At 35.3% G+C, this 13805-nt stretch overlaps 1 protein-coding gene across 4 annotated transcripts in view; it reads right to left on the bottom strand.

Moving 5' to 3' along the window:
* Positions 1–546: 546 nt before the first annotated feature.
* Positions 547–13805, bottom strand: part of LOC128602207 (VPS10 domain-containing receptor SorCS1) — a 248276-nt gene continuing 235017 nt past the window's right edge. Inside the window, exons 22-27 of one of the 4 annotated variants that reach the window (XM_053615864.1) lie at positions 13207–13319; positions 11142–11276; positions 6373–6472; positions 4641–4746; positions 3617–3783; positions 547–1062 (exon numbers count right to left, since the gene is read on the bottom strand). In XM_053615864.1, coding sequence (XP_053471839.1) covers positions 998–1062; positions 3617–3783; positions 4641–4746; positions 6373–6472; positions 11142–11276; positions 13207–13319 — 686 coding nt within the window. In that variant the 3' untranslated portion in view covers positions 547–997. Of the gene's footprint in view, positions 1063–3353; positions 3784–4640; positions 4747–6372; positions 6473–10363; positions 10857–11141; positions 11277–13206; positions 13320–13805 lie in introns of those variants that run through there. The other 3 variants (XM_053615863.1, XM_053615865.1, XM_053615866.1) reach the window with 3 other exon arrangements.

The raw sequence follows: 13805 nt of genomic DNA, 5'->3' as shown, positions 1-13805 counted from the left end.
TAATAATAATAATAATAATAATAATAATAAGCAGTATATTAATATACTGCTTAGAAGCAAGAGGAATGTATCCTAATATTAAATATTAATACACATATACTCACTATATACTCAAATATAGTGTAAATTTCCCTTTTGGTGTGAACTGAAAGCAATAATGAAAAATTCATATTATTCTGTTGAATGGGATTGTGATAAAACTTTTGCATTTCAGCATTTCACTATTTTACTGAAGATCTGAGAGAAATTAAAGAGAAAAGGAAACTAATATAAAAAAAGATCAGTAATGAAATGCAGTGAATTTGGGTTTTGAAAAATAAATATGTTGTGCATAATGATATTTCATGCTCTCTTAGGGAGTGCATAGTCTTATGTACAGTGTTTAGTTAAAAAATAATTATTATTTTCAGCTCTACAACTTTATTCCAATTTGATCCAAATCTTGAACCATATTGAACCTAAATATAGAAAGAAAGGCTGATAATAATAATAATAATAATAATAATAATGAAAATTTTATATGTTGGATAAGGTTCTATACAAAATGTAAGTCTTAATGTACCATGTGCAGAATGTACCATAAATTATAATTGTAATCAAATTAAATTGAATTTAAATCTCTCGCATTTGTATTAAATATACTGACAGACAGATAAATATTTACCACTTCATTATACCAATTCATTGTAAAGTAATACAGTAAAGTAAATGGATTTAAAAGCATTATTTTTCTTTGCTTTTTTTTCCACCCTTTTTTTTTATTATAATACATGCTGGCCTTTCTGTATGATTGTGTATGTACTGATCATTTCTTATAAATAAACATCATTAAAAATGTTCTCTTATTCGACATACGTATAAAAAACCTGTACACAGTTTTTGTCTGGTATTCACAAAGCACAGTAACGTGTCAATGTCCAACATGCACAGGTATAAAGCTTAAAACCTTTTTGTGATTGGATGGTCAATGTCCCTTTGCAGTGGCGGTCTGGAAAAGTCAGACGTCGATGTAGACAGGAGGTTCTGTTGAAATTCTGACACGTGGATGAGGTTTAATGCATTCTGCATTCAGAGAGGACAGAAAAAGAACAAGAGGAGCAGAAAAAGCTGTCACTGGTTTTAGGGACTAGAGTGAAATTCACAATTTATGGCATGCTGAAATTAATGTACCATTAATCAAACATTTATTTGCTCCAACATCACTCTATCAAATTGATTATATATTTAGAGTCACTAAAGAAAAATAATTAACATGTTTCTTTTTTAATTTTCCTCCACTCTTTTTGCCCAATTTGCTCACATTGTCAATTTTCCCACCCACTAGCCATTTAGACAGCTACCAACTGTGGAGAGTGAAGGCTAACATATTCTGCCTTCAAGACATGTGAAACCAGTCAAACGCATCTTTCTGAACTCTTGTTAATGCTACGTTTATGCAACCCACTCAGAAGAAAGTACTATCTGCCCTCTTCCACATACATAAGCTCACAAACATATGTGATTGGTTCGAGTTGCTGTGATTAAAATAGGACAGAGAGTATGCTATCCCACCAATTTTGCGGTCAATTTTGCATCCCTAGCCATGGATGGATATGGCATTGTCGAGATTCGAATTTGCAATCTACCAAAGATTGAGCAAACATTTTTAAGCTAAAAGGTGTGATAGTTTTTTATTCCTTAATTGTACAAATATCTTGGAAGATATGTAAACATAATAATAAATAATGGTTTGATCCATGGCATTAGCAAAAGTGTGGTTGAAAAAACCCGTTTGGAAAACTGACTCCTGGTCTAGAATGCTTATTTGAGGGAAGTGGTAGCTCACTGGTTAAGATGTTGGCCTAATGATTGGAAGGTCATGAGTCTCAGAACCACCAACCTGCCACTGCTGACTCCTTGAGCAAGGCCCTTCATCCTCAACTGCTCAGTTGTTTAAATGAGATAATTGTCGCTCTGGATAAGGGTGTTTGCCAAAAACCTGTAAATTTGTATTTGGATGGGCCTCCTGTCAGTCATTTTATAGACACTCTATAGGGCAGTCTAGGTCATGGGGCAGAGCTTCATGAACATGGGTGGGAAAGTCTCATACAGATAAAACTATTCCTTATTGACTATGATGATCCAAACAGGCATGTGGTTTCTAATCCTAATACGGTTGATTACAACTGTTTGCGCACTCTTAGGCCATAATGAAGAACACAGTGTTGATCGAGTACTATTGTAATTTGCTAATTGGATAAATCAAACACACAATTAGCGGACATTTACAAAGAATAATTGTGTGATTTAAGTCAAATGCAAAGTAGGGATAGAAAACAACATGTAAATGAGGTTGTGTTTGTGTTAATTGTTCTCAATAGGCACAACAAGTACGGATCTCAAAGAGACTCCCTGAACCTGAAGTAAAACAGCAATTGAAGGTGGTAAAACAAAAGCAGGGAAACATGTACATGCATTTTGTTAATAAGGTAAAAATGAATGAAAACCTTTTCAAAGGCACTGTTTAAATGCAGCCAGCATCAGAATTGCGAACATGTGGTAAATATCCAATGTCAAACCAAAATAACAGCAGCAATGAGTCATCAATTTGAGAAACATTCTGATTGTTGTGAGACACTAAGACATAATGTAGATAAACACACTGCTTATTAAGGATTAGTAATTTTTTTTTTGTATTGAGTCAATGGACACTGCAAATTGGTTTCTGCAAATTTAATACCTGTCTTTGGGTTGTCTTAATTTGCGCACACAATGTTCCAAAAGTGACTTTCAGGCTACAGGCACTAATTGTATCTATCTGCATGGACACTAGTCTGGATTTTCACATAATCCTAAATCAAAGGGTATTTTACTGGCATGACAGTCCCAACAGTCCCTTTTCACAGGTTATAATGTTAGCAAAAAAATAATTAATTTGGTGGGCCTTTATGCTACAGTGTCTTCCCTCTGCTTAAGTCACATTTTCGAAGTCTGCTACAGATTCACTCATGCAAGATGTATCCTGGATCGTACCATTCCTGAAAATTTAGTTCTCTGTATGAATGTCCAACAAACCGAACATTTTATTCTGTTACTCTTTTTCATTGATTTGAGGCTTTTCCTTCTGTTGTGGCTTTGGTGTGCTCATTTTAATTGGTAGGTTCACACAGTTTGCTGGCAAGGCTCAGCAATATCAGATTTACTTCATTTTAACCCTCATCTTTTCCATTCACTTTCCAATTTACCCATGCATTTTAAAAATAGATTCATGACTCAAAAATACACATTGCCTCTGAAGAGAAGCACATCACCTTCTGATAGCAAATGAGCCTCTGAATCAGTCGTACAGCTATTCTCCTTCCATTTAAATAAGGAATAATACAAATGGATGGATGGATGGATGGATAATACAAAAACCTGGCATACTGTTATAGGAAAATAATCAATGATGGGTTGATGTAATGTGATGAAAGTGGTACCAGGAAGTGGTGGTGGATCATATTCCAAAGGAGTCTTGATGATGATCTATACCAAATGTGAATTATGACTGTCCCAATTGTGTCACACTGTTTACAATAAAAGCAACAACAACAAAATATTGCAGTGGCATATATTTGAAACGTGAACCTGTACACACCAATGGTATTGACGTTGAACTCTGTGTCCAGAGACTCCGGCGAGGTGGGAAGCTCTCTCTGAGAGCTGCTGCTCGGCTCGCTCTCTATCGGGCTCGCTGGGCTCCGGATCATTTCTTGCTCTTTTTCGTTCTGCATCGCTGCATAGAGGTGGAGGCCTGGGATCTTCCTTGAGGAAAGAGTTACAATGAGATGTGGGGTGAAGGCAAATGATTGCAAAAGTGACAAAAAGTGGAGAGGGAGTTAGCCAGAGGATGAGTGAAGACTGAACGGTAAGGAAAGCAGTTTTATAACCATCTTTAGGAATATGACGTAATCATTGTAATAGAATACAATTCTTCTAAGTGTTATTAATTTCCAGAGTTGTACAATACTTGATTAATCTTTATAAATACACAGAGACCATCAAGTTCTTGGGAGCTGACTGAGCTGTATGAGTTCAATTTTACACTAACACACTCTTAAAAAGCTATTTGTTATGAATTTAATCCATGCTGTACCCCCCCCCCCCCCCCCACCATGCTAGATCTTGTCTTATTGACCCCTGCTGCTCTTTTCTCTCCTTTCTGAGAGGCGCAATCATTTAACATTTTATAAAGGTCAACTCCCAAGACCTAAATATTGATAATGTCTATAGCACTGACTGACATTTCTGATTGGCGGCAAGCACAGAGACAAAATGAATCTACTGGATGCCTTCCAGGGAACATAGTTGAGAAATATCACTCAGCACTTGACGGAGTGTCTCTGGCTATCATACTGAACTGACAACAGAGGGTCAGTCTGTCTGGAGAAATTCATTTGACATTACAAAAAAAAAATTATATATATATATATATATATAAAATGACTACTGTTATCACAGAGTAGCTCAACTTCCTCTCACATAATGACCCAACTAGAATAGATAAAGGCTGTACTTATATAAATGATGACAGTGCATTGCTAATCTTTGCATAGGCACAAAAGCATAAAATTTGAGCCATTTCTTAATTAAGCAGGATCAGATATGAATGTGCACTTTACCTTTTGAATTTATAGATGAGGAACACTGCTAAACCCACTACTACCACTGAGAGAAGCATTAGCATGGCTGAGCTGCTGTGATTCTCACTGGTGTCCACTAGGGGAGCTGGGAGAAAAGATATCACAACACATCAACAGCAATGACCAAAGGCTGGAGTTCATGTGAATCGGGTCATCAGAAAATCTGAACGTTAAGCACTATACACCCTATCCTTAACCATTTATAATCTTTTATACCAGTGAGAAATACCTGGTGCAATTGTTAGTCCATATGTGTGTTTGCTAAATGAACGGGTTTGCTAAAGTTTTGCATTATTCCTGGAATAGCTCTATAACCACATGGCAAACATATAGTCTGGTTCAGTGTTTTGAGTGTTCAGGCATAAATCAGATAACACATTGCATGTCATATATACACTCACCAATCATTTTATTAGGAACACCTGTAAACTTGCTCAGTCATACAATTATTCAATCAGCCAATCATGTGGCAGCAGCACAATGCATAAAATCATGCAGATACAGGTCAAGAGCTTCAGATAATGTTCACATCAAATATCTCAGTGAATTTAACAAGGTTGGAATGGTTGCAGGTGCTAGATAGCCTGGTTTGAATATTTCAGAAACTGGTGATCTTTTTTGGAGAGAGGTCAGAGTATAATGGCCAGACTGACACAAAGTGCTACAGTAACATATCTCAGAACACACAACATGTCAAACCTTGAGGTGGATGGTCTACAACAGCAGGTTCCCTATCAGGTTCCACTCTTGTTAGCCAAGAACTGGAATCGTAGGCTACAGTTGCCACAGATTCACTGAAACTGTGCAGTTAAAGATTGGAAAAAAGACCAGGTGATGTTTTTATCAATCTTCAACTGTACAGTTTTGATGAGGCTCTGCCCACTGTAGTCTCAGATTCCTGTTTTTGGTTGGAAAAGTTCACCATGTTATGAGTTCTGAGATGCTTTTCTGATCACCGCAGTTGTAAAGCTGGTTACTTGAGATACAGTAGACCTCCTGTCAGCATGAACCAGTCTCGCTATTCTCCTTTGACTTCGCTCACCATCAAGACACTGCCACTCACTGGATATTTTTTTGCTTTTTGCACCATTCTGTGTAAAATTTATAGACTGTCGTAAGTTAAAATCCCAGATCAGCCATTTATAAAATACACAAACCAGCCCATCTTGCACCAACAACCATGCCAAGGTCAAAGTCAATGAGATCAAATGTTTTCCCTATTCTGATGTTTGATGTGAACATTATCTGAAGCTACTGTCCTATATCTGCATGATTTTATGCATTCTGTTGCTGCCAAATGACAGCATATTGGATAATTGCATGAATGAACAGGTACCCCATCCAGGGTGTCTGGACTAGTGCCACCTATTGCCCCATGTTCCCTGGGAAAGGCTTCAGGTTCTCCACGACCCAGTAAGATAAGCGGTAAAGAAATTGGATGGATGGATGAATGAGCAGGTGTTCCTATTCCTATAAGTGTCTGGTGACTGTACATTATATCACTACATCAATATCACATTATATGCTAATATTTTTGTATAAGAATTATATATTCAATAATCCACTAAAATCTTTGAGCATCAATAATTAATTCTTGAGCATCAAGAATGCTTAACTCAGAGGGAAAAATTAACTCAATGTCCTTACACAGCCCAATAAACAATAATTATCTAATTAGTTTGGATTTTTTCATTGAAAGTCAATTACTGACCTGCAGATAAATGTGCAGCGTAGACTGTGATCTGAACTCCTGGTCTTAATGTGAACTGAACCTGGTTCTGGTTCAGCGCATTCAAAACCAACTCTGAGAGCTAGAGGGAACAAAAATCACAATTTATCCAATGGAGCATACTGGATAAATGGATAATTGCAAGTTAAATCTCAAATCGTTAGAATAGGGCTGAAAAATCCACACTGGTACACGCCAGATGAAAAAAAAAAGATAGATCTTGCACCTTAAAGGGTTCTCACGTTTGTCCCAAGGGTTTTCAAGCAGATACCCTTTAAAAAAGCTAGAATGATTAATCATCCAATGAACCTTGAAAGCACACTTTATGTGCAACATATGTGATTTTGTAGGGAAAAAATGCCCTGTTGTTGCACTGTTATATCATATGAGTATGGATATGGATTTGCTTCATGGATATGGATATTATGGATATTAATTTTACTTCACCATTTAAATTAATAAATTAAACAAACAAACACATATATGTAAGATTATCATATCCTCATTTTTTGGGGGCAATTTTACCACTTGTTAGAGTTAATATATCTCTTCAGTGCAGAGACTTCATTTACAAGGCATTGTTTATTGGCTCCAAGTTTGAAGCCTGCAACCTCAGCCTGCATGAAAAATGGCAATAATATACGTATGACAATAATATATAGCACTTTGAGTTGAAATATGACATCTTTACTGTGAAGACCAACCACATTTGGAAAAGCGGAACATCTCAGCAGACATCACAATGCCTTTAGACATAAATCAAGCATATAACCCTGAAGGTGAAATAAAGATATATGAGATGGGAGGGATCTCATTTATGTCTAATATCTCTGTCTCTCACGATACACACACACACAGTTCATAGCTGACAATCAAATGTGTGTTCAACCAAATCCTGACAACTGAGATTAACTGTAATGTCTCATCCAAAAAGGAGACCTTTAAAAAATAAAAAATAAAATAAAATCACAGAATTTTCATTACAATGCCTTTTGCAAGGCGGAGCAGACTCCAATCTATTCTGACCTTTCTCAAAGGCCAAAAGTTGAAGGAAGTACAATGTATAATTATTTATGCCTTCCAAGGGGTTCTTTTGTTCTTTCGTCTTTCCAGCCTTCATTAATTTTGTTTGCTTCATTTACCAAATGAATCCTGAAGTCAAACTCTATTCACCATCCATCTCTCTTTACACTTCCAATTAAAATTCAGATCAATCTTTGCATATTGTTTTTCCCTGTGTATGGGCTTATGTTTTTTTGATATTAGGCTGCTTTCAATATTACAACCTCATATTTACAATGTAATCCATTGAGGAGCAGCAGTAATGTGGGTGGAATGTGGACGCATTAAAAAGCACTGCCACTGGCATTTATTATTTTATTTTTTTTTAACATCGGAGTCTTTCAAAAGTAAAAAAAGAAAAAGAAAAAGAAAAAAAGTTCAAATTTAGAAGGTCACACCGCCTCAAGTGCTTTTTTTTTTCTTCAAAAAATCTCCTTACCAACCAGCATAGAGCACATTAAAAGTCCTGCGACTTTCTGTTATGTGCAACGGATTTCCAGTCATGACACACACCTCTACACCTGACTCTCGAGCAAAATTAGAACTCTCACTTGCAAAACTATCAAGCATACTGAAAGAGTTTATTTTCTCTCCCAGTTTTGTATGGAATTAAATTTGTATTGAACATAACTTTCCAAAGAAATGCACAAAAATAAAGAGAAAGAAAAAAAACACACACACTCTGAAACCAAAAACAGCGAACTCAGTGGTCTACAAATAAACAGCATTCTTTGTAAACAGTTTTCTAAGCTTCCTTTTCGCTAATCATGGTTTATGAATGTGCTGCCAGAATTTTCGTTTACGCTTTAAAATTTTCATTCATGTTTCACAAGTTTACGTTCACCATTCTGGCACAAATCTCATGTGTGGGCAGGTCTAACAGTGATTTAATCTCATTGGCTAGTGAGATTTGGATCAACAGCTCCCTGATCAGGAAGTAGAGACTTCAGACTTTTGGACATCATTCTGAATGTGGTTCCTCTGTATAGTTATAATGTTTGTATTATGAAGTGGAAATTACTAAGTAAATTACTTACTTAGTATATTAGTTCCTAAGTAATATTTGAGGTCTATATCCTCCACCTCCTTAGCTGGACACTCGAGCTAAGTCGATCCAAATCTCACTAGCCAATGAGAGTAAATTGCTGTTAAGCCCTGCCCACACGTGAAGTTTGTGGCAGAATGGCAAACTTAAAAGTTATGCGGAGCATAAATGAAAATTTGAAAGTGTAAAAGAAAACTCTAGCAGCACATTCATAAACCATGATTAGTGAAAACGAAGCTTAGAAAACTGTTAACAAAGAATGCTGTTTATTTGTTACATTTTTGTCACTAAGCTCACTGTTTTCAGTTTCAGAGTGTTTTTCTTCTCTAATTGTATATTTTTATAATTTTTTTTTGAAAAGTTAATATTTTTGGCAGAAATTTAATTCCATAGTTTTGTTGGATTTGTAATGTAAAAATGTTACACTCACTATCTTCGCTGCTCATCTTAACCTGAAATGTTTTGCAACTTTTCATATCTCAAGCAAATTTGAAATCAAGAGAACAGATGTGTTTGGTTTGAAGTTTTTCTTATATAAGGTTTTAAAGCTTTTTACTATACAAGGTACATTTCTGACATACTGCTGGTGTGGTTTTAGTGCTGCACTAGTATACATTTGGTCTTTCTGGATGCTTTTCTGGTGTTATTGGTCCTTTTATAAAGTGGGATTTTAACACTAAAGATGAATGGAAATTGAAGATGAAGCATCTCTGAAGACGAGCTACGAATTAATTTTGGGAAGAATGAGAAAATGTACTAAATAACATCACTATGATCAGTGTTATACAATTAAATAGATAAGTACGACATATCAAACAACCTTTCCATATTAATAATGTTGCCATAAAAATAATACCAGTTAAAATTATTAAAATAAGATTTTTCTTATAAAACCAGATCTACCCTTCTTTTTCTCCTCCTGCAGTTAACCTTGTCTACTTCATCAGTTTCTCACATTTGCTGCTTGCACTCAATGAAATCCGATTAAACAAACAAAGTGATGCATTAATTTGATGCCTGAGGATAAAAAAAAGGACTCACTGTTTATCTTTTATCAACATCATTACTGCATGATTACTGCACAAAACCCTGCTATCTGACATGTATATAATCAACTGTGCTGAATGTGTATTATATGAAACACTTACAAATAGCATTAGGAACTGTTATTAAATATTTTGGTAGTGGGTTAAAGCCTTGAAATCGCCTGGTCAAAATGCTACATGGTATAACTGTCGATACTATATCTAAACAGTATCTATAGTCTATACAATTTATATGTGCTCTCAGTAAGCTTGAGTTTTAATTTTCCTGAAAGTTTTATTCACTGATCTGTAGTAAAATATAAAAATAACATTGCATGACTATAATAGTATTTCATAGGCTTTGCTATATGGCCTGGACCTCAAGAATGTAAAGACTGATGAGGTCTGTGAAATCCTGGATCCATTCCAGCATCAGCATGCTTCAGCTGCATAATTGGGATGTTCTCATTATGTCAGACACTGACCTGAATTCACATAACATCACCATATAATTGAGTTTCACAAAAAGTTTTTTTCCCTTAATCACAGAGAGCTTGGCATCATCTATAGCTTTCTCTGTTGTGGAGACTCCTTTTTTTCATTTGTGAAGGTCTTTACTCATTGGAGGAATAAAACTGCTATGTATTGCCTTCTGTCACTAATTAGCTGTCCATAAGGGGGAAAAGCCCTAAATAAATTCATTAAAAAACATTAAAATAAAATCCAAGTACAATAAAATAAACCCTGGGTTGCTAAAAAATTTCTATAAACAAATGTTTTTAAAAAAAAAAGTCTTATATAATACAGTATATCTCAATATAAAATATTTAATTATCAATAAGACGAATAAATATGAACTATTTGAACTGTTCTGAGAGTGTGAGGCATAACATATGAACATATTTAAACATATTTATTTTTAATATACATCCATCCATCCATTTATGTTAAGATTCCATGTATCACATTGTGCCCCAAAATGAATTTCCCCTTTTTGGGAATAAATTTGAATGTGAAGTATAACTTTTAAGTTACAGTACATTTCATCCTGTTGTCATTCTTAGTGGACTCAATCTTAAAACAATAACAAGCACAAACCATGTCACTGCATGCAAAATAACATAAATGTCTAACATAAATGAACCAGTATGTCATTGTGTTTCTCCTCAAACTATTCGTTCGAACCGGTTGCTATGTGTAACTGTGAGTGTGTGTATATGGAATAGATTATTGCTGAGAGCTCTGTGGGCCAACACTGACATCTGCTGGAGGAAGCCAGAAACTCTTTCACATCACCTCCCTGTTATTGGTCTGGATTTAAAATCAAGATCCTCCTGGAATGACAAAAAATCCTAGTCTATTTGAGCAAGAGTAAGAACGAATCAATACAGTATAAGGATCAGATATATGTTTCAGGATGAGCAGCGGTTATGATGAAGATGAGACCAAAACCATTTAATGTAAATAAATGCAGATAAAAATGAACTGGATATTGGATTAAAATTTTGATTGGATTTGGCTACTCTTTACTTTGAGGTACTCTTTACATTAATAGTGAAAATAAATAACCTTAGCCCACATTTTTTCAGTGGATAAAAGCAAAGTGTATTTGTGGATACCTGGTCTAAATGTGTTATTATTTTGTCCGCTTTGCCCTCTGTTAGCTCTTTATCCGGGAGCAGGAAGAATTCAGCGGCAGTGGGCAGTCCTGGCAAAACAGTGACCAACAGATGCTCTGGATTCACTCCAGTCACCTAGAAAACAGACATGGCAACAATGTGTAAAATACCTCAATAATAAATCAAAAAGCACATTAGTGGAGGAATTGTCCTTGTGTATGTGAGACATGTGAAAGTGAACTTTACAGCATTTGTGGCCTTGGGTATCATTGAGTATATTGGTGTTGGGAATGGTTGGGATTTTTTTCTCTAATCCTGACAGCACCTGCAGAATTTCTAACTTATCACACCTACTTCCTCAAAAAGAACTTCTGTACAATCCTGGCTGCTCTTTCAGAAATGCTGACTAATCCTGGCAGCTTCCTCAGAAATTCTCACCAATTCTGGCAGCTCCCCGCAACATTCTGACCATTCCTGCCAGCTCCCTGCAACCTACCTTGGGAACTTCCCCAGAAATTCTGACTTCTGATCTTACTTCGACCCCATTGAGACATTGATAAACCTCTTCTGCTCACACAGTAAATCTGACCAATTCCATCAACTTGGGTACATCATAAACACTATATAAGTAGTGATAATGATACACCATAATGTTAAAATTGACATTAGTTTCACGTCAAAAAACAAGGTTAAAGTGTGTTGTCCTTCTGTAAGGCCCCATGTGGTCTGTGAAAACTCATTAGACACATTATAACTCCAGTGAAGTGGAGCACACATATGGCGAACATGACTACTGTAGTTTGAGCTAAACAACTTTTTTCTTTTTCACTGCAACCAGTAGACGCATTCATGCATATTAGAAGATCCTGGATTTTTGTGTGGTAGCACTGTGGGCCATTGCCCCTGGCTGTATCTTTTGAGTTTGTAGCAAAAGGATTGCTCATAATATTTCTTGAACTGTATTATTTTGAGCTGATATATCTTTATATCAGCAAAATAAATTATTTATAGAAATTGACCTGAAAAAACCCTTCACATGCTTTCCTGTAGCATGTGAGAAATAGAACATGATGGAACGTGCTGTTATAGGGAAATAAAATTCAACATAAAGATGGTGGTGATGCTGAAAGCAAAAGCAGAGTTACTGTTACCACCTCAAAGTTGATTATTTAAATAACAACACATCCTGAAGTGTTTTACACATCTTATATCACAGAAATTTGCCAACAACTGCCATTTTTTATTTAATACAAAGCAACATATTTTACCTTTACTAATTTATAGTTCAATTTGTTGTGGAATGTTCACAAAACATGTAAGTTGACATTACCACTAACTTATGATAAATATATATAATATAAATATTAGATTATGTGGAGACTACACTATACAAGACCCTGTGAATGAGTTTTACTATATAAAGGATAACACAATAGAACAAGTGTATTAAATATATCTATGATTTGAATTGCAGCCCATACTATCGTCAGAACAGGTCTTATAATATAAATTAAACAAATCTGAATCAGATTTGAGAATGCAAAAGTGCTGGGTTATAAATCACAATACTAATTTTAGTATTTCTATTCTGTATTCTCTGTTAGCCTCTGACCAAAAAACTAGCCTTCCCTTAACATAACTAGCATTCCAACTCATTCACTTGATGCAGCTACTGACCATGAAAAAATATGCCAGTGGTGGGTGATTTAACTTCTCGTTGGTCAGCAGAAAGTTTAAAAATACCTATTGTGCAGTTATTAGACAGCATCATAAACTCTGCTCTGTTGCAGTTCATAGCTTCATTTATTTGACAGATGAGGATTATTGAGAGGGAGGCAGAAATGATATTCCTGTGGCACTATGATGCATTTGTTGCTCATTTGCAACAGATTCAATTTTACAGTGATTTAGGGAAGTCTGGAAGTCTTGAACTTTGAGCCAAAGGAACCACAGGCAGTGGAAGAACTGTTCCAGCTCAGGTTGGTTATAATAATTAGGGGGAAATCTTAGCGCAGTGCTCTTGATCCAATACATCAAAATAGAAGAGGCCTCAGACTTCACTCACGTGGACCATGGAGTTTTTGATGACTCTGCTAACATCCAGCCTCCATTCTGCCACGTCAGGGTTGTGCTCATCCAAATTGGAGGAAAAGGCTAAAAGATGAGACCTGAAATATTCTGTAAAATAGTAAATATATATATATATATATATATATATATATATATATATATATATATATATATATATATATATGGACAAATAAACAAACACAAACATCAGTAGGATACAATTAAGACTGACTTTGTTATTTGAGAAATTTGACTTATTTGATTGATACCTATTCAATAATTCATTCAATGCTATTTTTTTAGCACTATGATAAATTACTAACTTTAACATTCCCTATTATTTAAAACTGTAATTAAAAATAAGAATTTGTACAGTTTAAACAATACTGGATAAGTAAGTTACTGATAGATTACTGAACATTACAGACTGAAATATTTGGGGTCCAAGCACTTGGTGACTCACACACTGGCTGCTACTCAGGCAAGAGAAATTGATTGAAAGGGAGACTGATTGGACTGATCTCGTGAACCATTTACCACTGCCCACTTTGAGGTAATTTGCCTAATATACAAAACCCATTTTTTGCAAAATAG

The sequence above is a fragment of the Ictalurus furcatus genome, chromosome 26, assembly GCF_023375685.1.
Source record: "Ictalurus furcatus strain D&B chromosome 26, Billie_1.0, whole genome shotgun sequence".
Classification (NCBI taxonomy): Eukaryota; Metazoa; Chordata; class Actinopteri; order Siluriformes; family Ictaluridae; genus Ictalurus; species Ictalurus furcatus.
Note: the sequence above shows the minus strand (reverse complement) of the source record. Positions and strands in the feature narration are given on the sequence as shown.